Source organism: Strigops habroptila, chromosome 14, assembly GCF_004027225.2.
Source record: "Strigops habroptila isolate Jane chromosome 14, bStrHab1.2.pri, whole genome shotgun sequence".
In the NCBI taxonomy this organism is placed as follows: domain Eukaryota; kingdom Metazoa; phylum Chordata; class Aves; order Psittaciformes; family Psittacidae; genus Strigops; species Strigops habroptila.
Window position 1 is genome coordinate 8911265 of NC_044290.2, and position 12452 is coordinate 8923716.

Genomic DNA, 12452 nt, shown 5'->3' on the forward strand with positions numbered 1-12452 from the left:
TAAAATGAGGAAAGAAACTTCCCAGAAAGTAGCTGTATGTACCTAGTCAGACTGTCCATGTGTACAGTACATACAGCACTGTTGATAATTATTTATAAGTTTAAGACACAACGGCTCTGTCATACAAATTCCTACTTTGTCATTTCTCCTTTAATGAATGCCACTGAAAGATGCAGTATCCCTTTCCTCTTCCAGTTATAACATGATTAAGTATCAACACGAACCCGATTAACACCGATTTGGCATGCTTTGTACTTGTACCACTTGGATCTGATACCACTTTGTAGTAAAAATTAAATAAATATAAATATGTTAAATAAATATATTGTAAAAGAACACCCCACTTCCATTAGAATTCAGCATTTCTTCCTCCTTTGCCCACAATTAATGCTTTGTCACAGCTTTTGGCCAATGAAAAGAAATACTGCATCTTTAAAACCAGAGGCTTGATGTAATCTGCAACCCCTACAAACAGGAAACAGGGGGTTCTTTTACAGCTTTATCATGCCCGTTAAAACCAGGGCCCCTGCTTTCCCTGTGCTGTACGGCTCTCCTTCTTTCCTATTTAGCTCCTTTTTCCCCAGGGCTCATCTTACCTCTGGCGCTGGTGCTCCTGCTTCACGGGCCCGGAAGGACACTCACTGTAGGTAAATCATGATTAGCCACGCGTGAGCAGCTCATGGCTGGCAGCAGTGTATTGCTCTACTGTCACTGCCTAGATCTGTTCTGATACTGTGATTTAAGTCAAGTCTAAGCTGTCCTGTAAATACTGGTTGATATTTAAACAATGAGGCTTATTTTCAAAGGTAAGCCTTTAACGGATTTCTCAAATGAGTATGTTTTAGAACATCACATCTGCTCGGCTATGAAGGACTTGACTTTCCAGGTTAGTACTGATCAAGCAGAAATTGTACTCTCTCCACTGGTTTTGGATAATCATAAACCCCTTTATGATCACTGTGGTGTGCCTAATGCGTAAGGTGGCAGTAGTGCAATGGCAGGTTCTGGGGATTTGCTACAACTAAAAGGCTCCTTTTGCAGATCCCAGTCCCCAGCAATGCTATGATTTCAATCACTGTGTTTGATTCTTTGTAGTAAAACACATCAGTTATAAAATCACATACAGTACAGGGATATTGGGTGATGGATATATCCAGCTTTTGCTCTCCATTTTCACCATCTTGAGAATAACTCCATCACCAGGGTTCATTGCTTTTCTGAAGTTACCACTCGCTCCTTGGGCTCCCACCATCTCCTGGTCCAGCGCAGGCAGAGGTACAAGGCACTTTTTGGAAGCTTGGTTTCTTCAAAGAGAGAGAATTCAGCTCTTTGATCCCTCTTTTCCCTGCTAAAGGTAGGCCTGTGTCACAGCCCTGTGCTTGGAATGTTGGTCCCAAAGAAGAAAGTTCCATCCCCCTCCTCTCAAACAGTGTCTCCTGCAAGGCTCAGTTCTGCAGAGTCCTGACTATAGTAATGCTGAAACGGTCTTTCATGGCAGCAGATACGCATAGCGTGGTAGGTGTGTAGGAGCAGGTGAGGGAAACGAGCTGTAAAGTAACATACAAAATCATCTGGGATGGAGCCCAGGGTCTCTTGCACTTCGGGAGGCAGTTCTCTGTAATGGTGCTTCTGTACGGGAAAAAGAGAAAGGCTCAGTCAGAGGGTCTGTGTTCACAGATCCTCTTTAAAGAGAGCTGTCTCCCATAGACAAAGTAACCTACTAGTTGACTGTAAAGGAGCTCAATACCTAAGACAGACAGCAAATGGAGGCAGAACCGTAGTGTGCGTGTTGCTTATGGAACGAAGTCCTTTACCTTATTTCTCATTGCCCTCAGAAGATCCCGCACGGAGCCTCCTTTGTAGGATCTGAATTTTCGAAGGTCTGCAAAAGAAACGACAGGATTTCTTCTGGTGCTTTGGTGCAGTTTTAGTTGCTGGCTTCAAAAGTCAGATCTGTCTGCCCACAGTCACGTGCACACATGGATGTGTTTTGATACATAAACACATACTTATTGTCAGCAAAGTGCTGCTTCAAATTAAAGGGCCGTTACCTGTCTGAAGAGGGACAGTGATGTGCTCTCTCCAGTCCAGTTTCACCACCTCTCTTCCACCTCTTTCTAGCTGCTTGACTATTGGACCATCTAAAGTTTCTTTCTCTATCCGGTCACTAACATCCTGGAAGAGGCATTCAGGTTAGTTCTAGTTTTATTTCCAAGCTTTTCCCAACAATTTAAAATTGTCCTGATAACGGGGTTATGATTCTGCTTCATGATAACATGTAATGTTATACTTGGGACTGGGACACAAAAGTTTCTGGGATGATGCTGCCAAAGCCCTTTTGTCACAGAGTAAAACATGATACCACCTGGCTATTACATCTTTACTTCTTCATTCCTCATAGTAACATGGTGGATTCCATCACCTCAAACATCCACAAAGCCAGGAGAGACTGAATTCAAGACCTGAATAAGATGCCTACAGGCATCTTTACAACTGAAAGGATAGAAAAGGTCAACACAAACCTGAAAAAACTGGAGCTGTTTTTCTAGACTCCAAAAGAAGGGGTGTTTCAGCACACAGCTGGCAGACGGACGTTTCTGAGGGTCCATACTTATCATTTGCTCTATTAAATCACGAGCGACTATGTCTTCTGCAAGGAAAAGGGTGACAACAGGCTGTTGGGAAATGTAGTGTTTTGTACTTTAGAAAACTATGTTCTCTGCTCCCTGAGCACTAGCCCCACTAGCTCAAGTACTGCCTGCATAGATGTGCTGTGCTGCCAACAATGTCAGTGTGATTGTGAAAATCAAAGTTCAGTTCTTTCTTACCCTTTAAATACATGAAATAACTGTACAGTAAAGCTCACGGGGTTCCAGACTGTGTAAGCCAGAGATGCTTTGGAGTATGAGCTTTAAGAGCTTTACTTGAGGACTACATTAGCTGTACAACTTTCAACACTGCCACGCTGGAAATCACTGTGGTCATAGCTCTGTCCTTTCTGTTGGCATTTAAACACCCGGGGGAAGGTCACTATAGCTGCAGTGCTTTATGGTTACCGAGCTTTTCTTACCATGCCTCCCTGCATTTAAAGACTCCAGGCTGTATGCACCCAGCAGAATGTTGGCTTGCCGCTGCAGAGATTTGCCAAAGGGATGGCTGCCTTCAGATATCACATAATAAAAGACACAGCCAGCTGAAAAGATGTCCACGGTATATGTCTGCAAATAAACAACCTTTAATAGCAATAACACATTGTTTGTCCCCTGAAGACTTCGATCATTGGTTATTTTGCATCTAAGAGCAGAAGAAAACTTTTCAGAATCACAGATTCAGCTGCAAGCCAGCATGAATGCCCAGGCGTCAAGTACTGTGTGTCTTAAAGTCTGACTGCAACCATGTGCCACCCGCTGGTTGTGCTGCCTTCTCCCAGGGTACCTGCTGGAAAGATGAACACTTACAGGGTTCTCTTTGCAGTCTTCACTCAGCATCTCAGGGGCAATCCACCCTTCGGTGCCCGGCACACCCGACCGGCGGCTGAAGCTGTGCCTGCCCACTGCCAGCTTCTTGCACAGGCCGAAGTCTGAGATCATGGCTTTGACTTTCCCATGGGCATTAGGCATCGAGATGAGGATGTTATGGGGCTTCAGGTCCCTGTGGACTATTACAAACACCCATTTATCCACTCCAGGCAACCCCAACAATATTTGTAAATTTTTTATGTATTTGCATTGAAAACCACCATTTGTAAAACCAAAGTCCTGACCTCAAACTATTGTCTTTGGTGGAGGCTCATAACTTCTTTTATTCCATCACCACTAGTCATTATGTTTTACATGACTTGATCCAAAAAATGCAGCACCCTGAACAAATGGTCCTGACTGTGCAGCAGAATGTTGCAGGACAACGGCAGTGTCTGAGGACAGACATAACTGCTGCCAGCACTAAGTGAAGCTTCTACAATACTCTTTGGGCTTGAATAAACAAGCTCGCAGCACCAGAACAGTTTCTCTTTTTTAAGTTAAGAAAAAATACCACTCCCCATCCAATACTGGAACAAGAGGCATTCTTACCAATGCTGAGGGAGTGCAGGTAAGCAAGACCAGACGTTGTCTGCTGCAGGAGAGTGATGGGTTGCAAGCCATGGTGACTGAAGGCCTTCTGCTCAACGTACTATAAATGACAACAGAAAAACAGGAGACTGAGCCACAAAATTGCTTATTGTTACCCTCTGCATTAATAGTAAGCCCATACTGCTCACACCCATGGAAAATAAAAAAAAGATTGGGTAACTAGTGCTAGCTGGTGACACATGGAAAAAGAACCTTTCATTTTCGGCTGAAGGTGATTGCTCTCTAAAATGTCATTCAGCACTAGAATTCTGTATAGCCCTGTGCTCCAGAAGCAAAAGTCTTCAAAGTCCGGCTGGTAGGAGAGGGAGGATGAATAGAAGGGTGTCTTTCTACAGGTCCGAAAACACCCCTGTTGTAAGAATGTGTAATTGTCACAGAGGCGATGGCGGGAGTAACTGGAACACCTCCTGCAGCAGGCACTTCAGCAACCCAAGCTAAAGGAAACAGAACGCCTTCCAGGAGGAGGCTGTCACAAATTCTTACCTCCTGTAAGGTGGCAGCACACAGCTCGATGGCGATGTACTGGAACTGCCGGTCCTTCTCCGTGCAGAAGTAGCGGATCACGTTGGGATGCTCATCCGACTCTCGCAGCAGCTGCACTTCACGGTCTGCAAAGCTGAAGCACTCAGGAAGAATTCTTTTCACTGCAACATCACGGTTATCAAACGTCCCCCTGCAGCAGGAAGGAAAGCCACAGCACCCTTTGCACTTTCTGTAGACATGGCAAGTTTGAAGCAAGCGACAACAGATGTTTACAGGGGCACATTAAAGCATTTCTCATGCTGGAAACAGATATGTTTGGTCATTAAACATTTCTAAGGGAAGTACAGTCATTTTTGCTCATGAAGAAACACTGCATGGAAATATTCCAGACACATGCAAAATACTTTTTTAAAGGTGTTATGTTTGTTCTTATTAGATACAGGGGGATATTTTATTTTAAAAGAAGACTTAATACAAATAAGACATTTATTGGTCTATTTAATGCTGAATGCACGTATTGTCTCCTACCTGTAAACGATTGTCCCTTCAGCTCCATGTCCCAATACATCTTTGGGGTTAAAGGAAATCTTGCCAACCATCACTCTGTTTGCATCTTCATCTGAACATAACCCAAGAAACAGGAACTGGTTTCAAATGGGTCAAGTCAGGCTTTTGCAACTGCACATCCTTCAGGGCCACAGTGTCTCTTGGCTCATGTTTAAATTAACAGCACAGATGATCAAAACAGATTGGTCTAACATCCAGTGTCAGATACACTCTGTACACAACACCTGATAATGTCTCAAGACAGTATAAGAGATGGGTGGTTCTCAGTAGACAAACTCTTTCTAGGAGGTTTTACAGCTGTCTTGTCAAGTTTAGGAAATGCTGCTGACCATTATGGAAGTGGGTTTACCAGCAGTTCTCCTGATTTGCCTGGAGAGTGCACAGGTAGATCAGGCTGGAAGGCAGGTCGTGCTGTATAATCCTTGTTTGACTCCAGTTAATCATAATAATATGTATTTTTGTTTAAATGAACCTCTCCCTGGAGTGGCTACATGTTACAAGACTAAACTGCCATGGACAATATAATCCTTCAGCTGGTAGTTATGACCTGGATGTTTAGTTTCTAAAGCAAATAATCCTGCTGAAGGTCAGGGCATGGCACACCAGCATCATGTATACAAGCGGCCAGACTACGTGAGACTGCCGGTCCTTTTCAGCTTTCTGATCTGTGCAGTATCATCAGTATCTTAATTGTTGTGCTGCACTCTCACACACTCTGGGCAATCAGAGACTCACAATAAAAGACACTGGATCAACTTTACCTCCCTCTTGCTCAGCAGAGAGGCAGCTCCCAACATCGGATGTGGAGATGTTGGAATAGGCAGAATGGTTTGATGCTCGAGGGGACACATTCGGCGTGCTGGTAGCTGAGCTCTCTGCGCGTCCATAGGAGGCGTCCAAGAAATCTGCTTCTGGGGGCAGCTCGCTGGGAGCACGGAAGGGCAGTGACTGTTGCTGCAAAAGCTGTATCTTCTCTTCCAGCTGATGCTGCCTCTGTTGCTGCTGATGGACACTCTGTGGGAAAGGACCTCAGTTCCGTAAGTGGAGGGAAGTTTTTACAGTCATGGCACAAGAGGGAGCTCTACAGCTGTTGGGGTAGCTACATCCAAAAGGTGAGGGGAAAATCTGTTACGACACTACCAGCCAAGCAAGCTGAGGAGCTTTCACTCATCTGCGCTGCCACTGCAAAGCTGAGAAACTGCACTGGTTGGTTAGTATGGCAAAAGCTGTTTCTAGAGTGACTAGGTGTCTTTAAACCACAGAGGGATAAAGGCTTTGATCCAAAGGCTGGAAAACCTGACAGTGGTGAAGTGAGGAAGAGAAGAGTGAAGCTAAGGGGGTTAAGATCATATCCATGAAAAGAATAACACAAAAAACCTGTTACATCAAATTTGTAGTCTGGGTGAGGAGGGAAGAAAACCCTGTAGTGTGTTACTTTCTAACTCCTGTGTCATTTCTTGGGCTGTAAAATGTTACTGACCCTCCCAAAACTCAAAAGCCCACCAAGCTGAGTCAGCATTACCATTGGATAAGTGATGATAAAAGCCACCCAGCCCACAAGCAGGAAGGTGCTGAGGATGATGGTGGCCATGTCTTTCAACATGGAGTCCACAGGAGCCTCTGGCCGAGGGACAGGCCGAGCAGGTTTCTCCTCAATATCCTTTGGAACATCAGGAGGCACTTCTGTGGAGGAACCTTCAACGATATCAATCACCTAAGAGGCAATGGAAGCGCTGTTAGCTCAGTATCTTCATGGGTAATGGAGCACTTACATGCCAGTCTTTCTGCTAAATCATTTTTAATGATTTCTAACCCTTCCAAAGACAAAGTTTTGCATGTGAAAGAAAAAAAAGGCAGCTGAAATCCCTGGTTGTGAAATAAGGAATGACATGGCATCACACCAGTGGTTCTATGTGCTAAGTGCATGAAAATCTGACACAAAAAAGTGCAAAGTAATTCCATGTTGCTTTCCTTCCGAGTCCTTCCCTTCTACTCCTCTATATTCTTCCATCATCCAGTAAGATGATTATTCTCAACACAAACCTTTTCAATAGTGGCTTTATCAGTGTCAGCTGGAATCACGTTTTCAGGCCTCTTAGGTAAGTTACTTGGGAATTTCTCCAGGATCTTTGTAGGGGCAGATAATGGCGTTTCATGGTGCCCTTTAAATAAAACACATTTGTTGAAATAAAAAGTTGTCCCTTTTTCAGAAAGATATCCTTGATTTCAGCATCTTTGCTGAAGCGCATCTATAAAGTTGATTTATAAACAGCTTGAGAACATGACAGAACAAAAGCTCAAATTAAAACATTTTCCTTGTGGTATAGTGACCACGATCCTCAAGCAGCAGCTGTGGATTTGGTTCCCAACCATTAGAGGAACACCCATTATTCCTCCTAGCTGGCTCACTCTCAGGTAGTTTTGCTTTGTGATGTGGTCTTGAGGTGAAGATCATGTTCTAGATATGAAATGGTTCTGAAGGGAAAGGGAACCATGGGTTATTAACAAAGGGATCACAGGAAGAGAAAGGCGGCAGTTAAAGAAGCTGGAAGTTACACAGTGTTCCTGTCACAGGGATCCCATGGCATATATCACTTAATTACAAACTTGCATCACTTAAAACTGAACTTCAGACAGTTCTTCATTTTTGAAGCAAAATTTTAAATGCCCTGAAAAGCCAATTCCAAAATTTGGGGATTTGGGACACACAGGACAGGCTGACACTATTAATGTTACCTTCAGCCTCTGTACCTTAACCCTCCATCTGTGAAACAGGGATACATATGATCCATATAATAAGAATTAAAGTAGCATTATGCACAACAAAAAAATCCAAAGGAACCAGAATACAATATTTACAGTAAATAAGTTACCTCACTGAAGGAGGGGGCAAATAAACAATAAACAATGTTCCACATATTGAGCTAAGCACTCTTCATCCTATGCACTGAATAAAGCTGGGGCCTTGAGAAAAACAAGTGTATACTTGAAGACATGAATTCATATGCAAATGAAGACAAATTAGAAACGATTACAGAATTCAGTAATTATTGCCTGAGTTCAGGCAGTCATTGTGACTGATTTAAAGCAGCTGAAAACCAGCTCTGCGATTTGGATTAGAACAGCCTGCCAGACAGCAACACAAACCAATAGGACTGGGGTACCTATTAACAGCCAGTCGTTCCAATAGTGGAGCTTGTTCTTTCCTTTCAGCCTGCCTGAAAACTTCACATCCGTACTGGGGGTGATAACACACTCCCCGTTGTCTTCAATTGTGACTCCTTCCGTTTTTGGACCCTCTAGTAAGGGTATGGCACTGCCACGGGGCTAGAAAGAGAGATTGGTGTTACAATTATGGAAGCACCGTGTCCCTACGATATTTAAATAGGTAATTAAATAAAAAAAGGAGGTCAAGGTCGGTGGGCACACAAAAATCACTGGCAGCAAAGTCATTGTAAGTACATACTGCCACTGTGCCCTTGGCAACTGCTCCAACAGCCTTGGACATTAGACCTTCAAAGTCACATGTTGCCTTGGAGATGAGATTACTCTCTCTTTTGTTTGAAAAGTTAAACAGGATCTTTATTTCCTACCTGGGCAGCCACAGTGTGAGCAAAACAAAACTATGATGCAGTTTCCTTTCTATAGGGAGTTACTTTGGTGAAAAAAACAGCAATTTTAACATTAACCACAACACACCAACAATATCACATGGCAACCTCTGCTCCACTCCTGCTAGACTTGCCTGGCACAAGTCCTGGTGAGCTGCACTTTCTTCTCTGCATTGCGACATTTGAAATGATTCCCGAAACACGGGCATGCATTCTAAGGCTTACGGTTAATTGTTTCATGAAATATTGAATTCTCTCTGCATTTCTTGATAGCAATCTGCAATTTAAGACCAAATTTCTTGCAGATGTACAAACAGCCTTGAGTGTTTTATCTTCTATTTTAATCATATTTTATTATGGTAAAGTTGTCTTTTTTTAATATATTTTTACGTATGTTTCCATTTCAACTATTTTTTTAAAGCTAGGACAGCACTAATTCTGTAAAGGCACTTTTCAGCAGGTGTCATTCAACTCTTGCAGCTCCCAACTTACCACAACAGTTACTCCTTCATGCACCATTGATGGCGACGCATACAAACTTGTGGAGTATTTCCCTACATACAGAGTTGGTCTGTAAGAAAAACAGCAAGTGTTAGAAAGAAGTAGACAAACAGATGTTTTACCATCCTAGCTAAAACCTCAGCAACACAATCTTGCAGAACAAATGCAGGAGTCTCTCAAATCATCAATATTTATAACTTGAAAAGCCTGGATCTGTAAAATTGTTTTAAGTACTGCTGCACCATGAAGCCATTCTTGTTATTATGAATGTGTTATTAGTTGACTATTCACATCACAATTATGCATTTGATGTAATTCAAGTCCTATTTCTGCATTATTCAATCACTGATACTTGCCAAAACGCTGTGCACATTTCTTATAACCTGAAGGGCTTCACATTATAAAAACCCAATTCTGTTCCACATTATAAGAAACTGTTCAACACAGAACATCTGATAGAAGTTTAGAACGTACCTTTCCTAAGTTTATGATAGATGAGGTTTTTTTTGGTCTCTGATTTTAACAGTAAAAGATCAAATATGATATAAAATAACAGCTGGAGAACTACTAGAGCTGCTTTTATGTATTCTTTTCACCATTTTAAAACTTGCAGAATAATCCTTAACTGCATGTATACAAATAAGGTTTTAATGACAAAGCTCATGCAAATAGACAGTGAGAACAAGAGGAATATTCATGCTCACGTCAGTTTGCTCTTGGTCTCCGTTTCCTTTGGAAAAGGATATTTCCACTTGGTAATGTGTCCAACCTCCCCAGACATGAACGTCAAGTACCGCAGCGTTTCTATCCCCACGTTAGTGTGCATAACTTTCCGTAATCCTTCACGCTGCCAGATGTAAAAAGCTACCACAGGAGAAGCGTAATTCTGAATCCACAGTACGTCACCAGACTCACTGTCTACGGTCACCACCAGTCCGTCTCCATTAGACACAAAGTGGGACATTTCTATGATATAAAAAGATAGAGGAGCTTATGTGGATTGCTGCAGACATGCACTGTTAATAATACACAGTAACAGTTCAAGCCTTACATTAACTGTGAGTCCATTTCACTTTATATTGCAAAAGAATAGCTGGTCAGTCATGGGAATTAGGCTGATAAAAGTTCAGTTGCAATGCAGCAGCATCTCCACACAGTGCAACAGCATTGTAATGGCTTTTCCCAAGTGCGCACCACAGTTTAGGTTTGCTTCCTCTCCTGCTACTTTTCACTCTATTTTAAAGAGTCATATCTTCAAGAGCTGTATCATCATAGATTCAGTTTACCTCAAGCTACCCAACAGGCCCTAGATATTACAGTATATAAAGGATAAAACCTGGCAGATGCATATCAACTGCACAAAAACCAGACAGACAGCTTGGCCTCTTAATTAGAGAAAAAAAAAAAAAAAAAAAAAAAAAAAATCACTATTTTTGCCCATATGCAAACCCCAGAGCCAATATGTGTGTCTGTGGAAAGACAGCAATTAAATTCTTACTGTATTGTATGTCTTCATCAGGCAGAGTAGCTGCATAATCAAAATAGGTGGCATTCCATCGCAGCTCCTTCTTCTTGGTGTCATACATTGTGATTGTGTACTCTGTTAAAAAATATACAGTCTGTGAAGCAAAAAAACCTATGAGAGAATAGAATCAATCATCTGAAATCTGAGACATTCTTCAGAACACCACACACACCACTTCCTGCTCTCTGCATTTCATCTTCCCAACACATAAACAAACATTTCACAGCTCTTAAAGCCAACAACACACAATCCACTCATACTAGTCTACAGGAACCTCAGAACAAGCCCCCCAGACAGTTACTGCCCACGTTACCAGCATTTTGGTTTTACTGCACAGCTTCTTCTCATGTATTTTGTTTTACTTAGACATTTCCAAACCCTGCCTTCTAAAATTCAACATACCATGTTGTGTAACTGAGCTATCACACTTAAAGAACGCATTAATATAGAGGTTAAAGAACAAGCCTGTAGCACTTTCTCTTTTTTACTAGTCAACACCTACATGGTGTTGGTCTAATTTTAACAGTTATGTAGAATACTGCATTTGAAGTTTTGGTGGATATGCTGGATCTCCATTTTCTTTAAATGGTTTTTATAAAAGCTGTATGTTACAGAGCAAACTTGGGTTCCCAACTGCTATTAGAATGCACTGTTAAATAGAACATAAATGCCACTTATATCAACAAGAAGAATCATTGATCATGCCACCTGGCAAAGTTTAAAGAGATCCAGCATCTTTCTACTGCTATGGAGAGTTAATAATTCTTCTGTGTGCAGCCTAAAACTGTAAATTACAAAACTTCTTTTAAAAAATAAACTTGAAAACCTGACCCGATCACAAGGTTATTTGTAATGAGCCTAAACTTTAAATACAATGACAACACCACATCTATTCTAAGCTGTAGAATAAAAAAGCATATGACCTGTTCTCCCAAGATACAGGAGGGATGCTGATGGGCAAAGACTTTCTGCAAATGAAGAAGTCAAGGTTTGCTGTTTCTCCCCAGTCATGAGGTCAATCACATACCAAATATCCTGCTTTTTACCTAGAATTAGAGTTCAAGCCACATTACCATTCAGTTGGAAAAACTGCACTTCCACCAAGTTTTTCAGACTTCTTTTTTCTTTAGTAGGCTCATAAACTTAGCATGAATATAGCATTTTTAATAAAACAATTCTCATAGCCAGGCTTAGTTTCATCACTCAGCACTACTGGCCAATCCCAAATATTGACAAGAAAACCTAAATACAATATTTAGAACAGTAAGGACTACTGGCTGCATTATTTCTTCACACTGATAAACTCCGATAGAGTTCTGAGTGCAGAAGACCTGTGAGCTAGCAGAAGAGGAGACTGAAGTGCTAGTGTTGAAGGACAGTAGGTGGAAAAAATTAAGAGGGTCTACACATTTCAAGTTAGTTAAGGATTGTAACCCTAACATCCCATTCAAGACTACATAAGCCATGACCTTAAATATTTCTCTGATGCTAAGACATATGTGTTGTGTTTAGAAGCTTCAAATAAACATTTTTCACTCCCTTACTGGAGAGACACAGAGTGGAGAACCAGAAGAAGGCAATGGCCTTTCGGATTAGAAAAAAAACCAATACTAAGTTCATCCTGATCCTTCACAC

At 41.8% G+C, this 12452-nt stretch overlaps 1 protein-coding gene across 4 annotated transcripts in view; it reads right to left on the reverse strand.

Moving 5' to 3' along the window:
- Positions 1-1175: 1175 nt before the first annotated feature.
- The window catches only part of ERN1 (endoplasmic reticulum to nucleus signaling 1), a 33003-nt gene continuing 21726 nt past the window's right edge, over positions 1176-12452 (reverse strand). The window contains exons 6-22 of one of the 4 annotated variants that reach the window (XR_003994364.1): positions 11741-11863; positions 10791-10892; positions 9997-10258; positions 9284-9362; positions 8345-8507; positions 7224-7342; positions 6703-6894; positions 5942-6194; positions 5142-5232; positions 4614-4803; positions 4071-4170; positions 3312-3658; positions 3071-3280; positions 2523-2650; positions 2052-2175; positions 1815-1882; positions 1176-1629 (exon numbers count right to left, since the gene is read on the reverse strand). Coding sequence is in view for 3 of the 4 variants with exons in the window: in XM_030506287.1 (XP_030362147.1) it covers positions 1423-1629; positions 1815-1882; positions 2052-2175; positions 2523-2650; positions 3071-3218; positions 3459-3658; positions 4071-4170; positions 4614-4803; positions 5142-5232; positions 5942-6194; positions 6703-6894; positions 7224-7342; positions 8345-8507; positions 9284-9362; positions 9997-10258; positions 10791-10892; positions 11741-11863 (2549 nt within the window). In the remaining variant the exon portion in view is untranslated. Of the gene's footprint in view, positions 1630-1814; positions 1883-2051; positions 2176-2522; positions 2651-3070; positions 3281-3311; positions 3659-4070; positions 4171-4613; positions 4804-5141; positions 5233-5941; positions 6195-6702; positions 6895-7223; positions 7343-8344; positions 8508-9283; positions 9363-9996; positions 10259-10790; positions 10912-11740; positions 11864-12452 lie in introns of those variants that run through there. The other 3 variants (XM_030506287.1, XM_030506289.1, XM_030506288.1) reach the window with 3 other exon arrangements.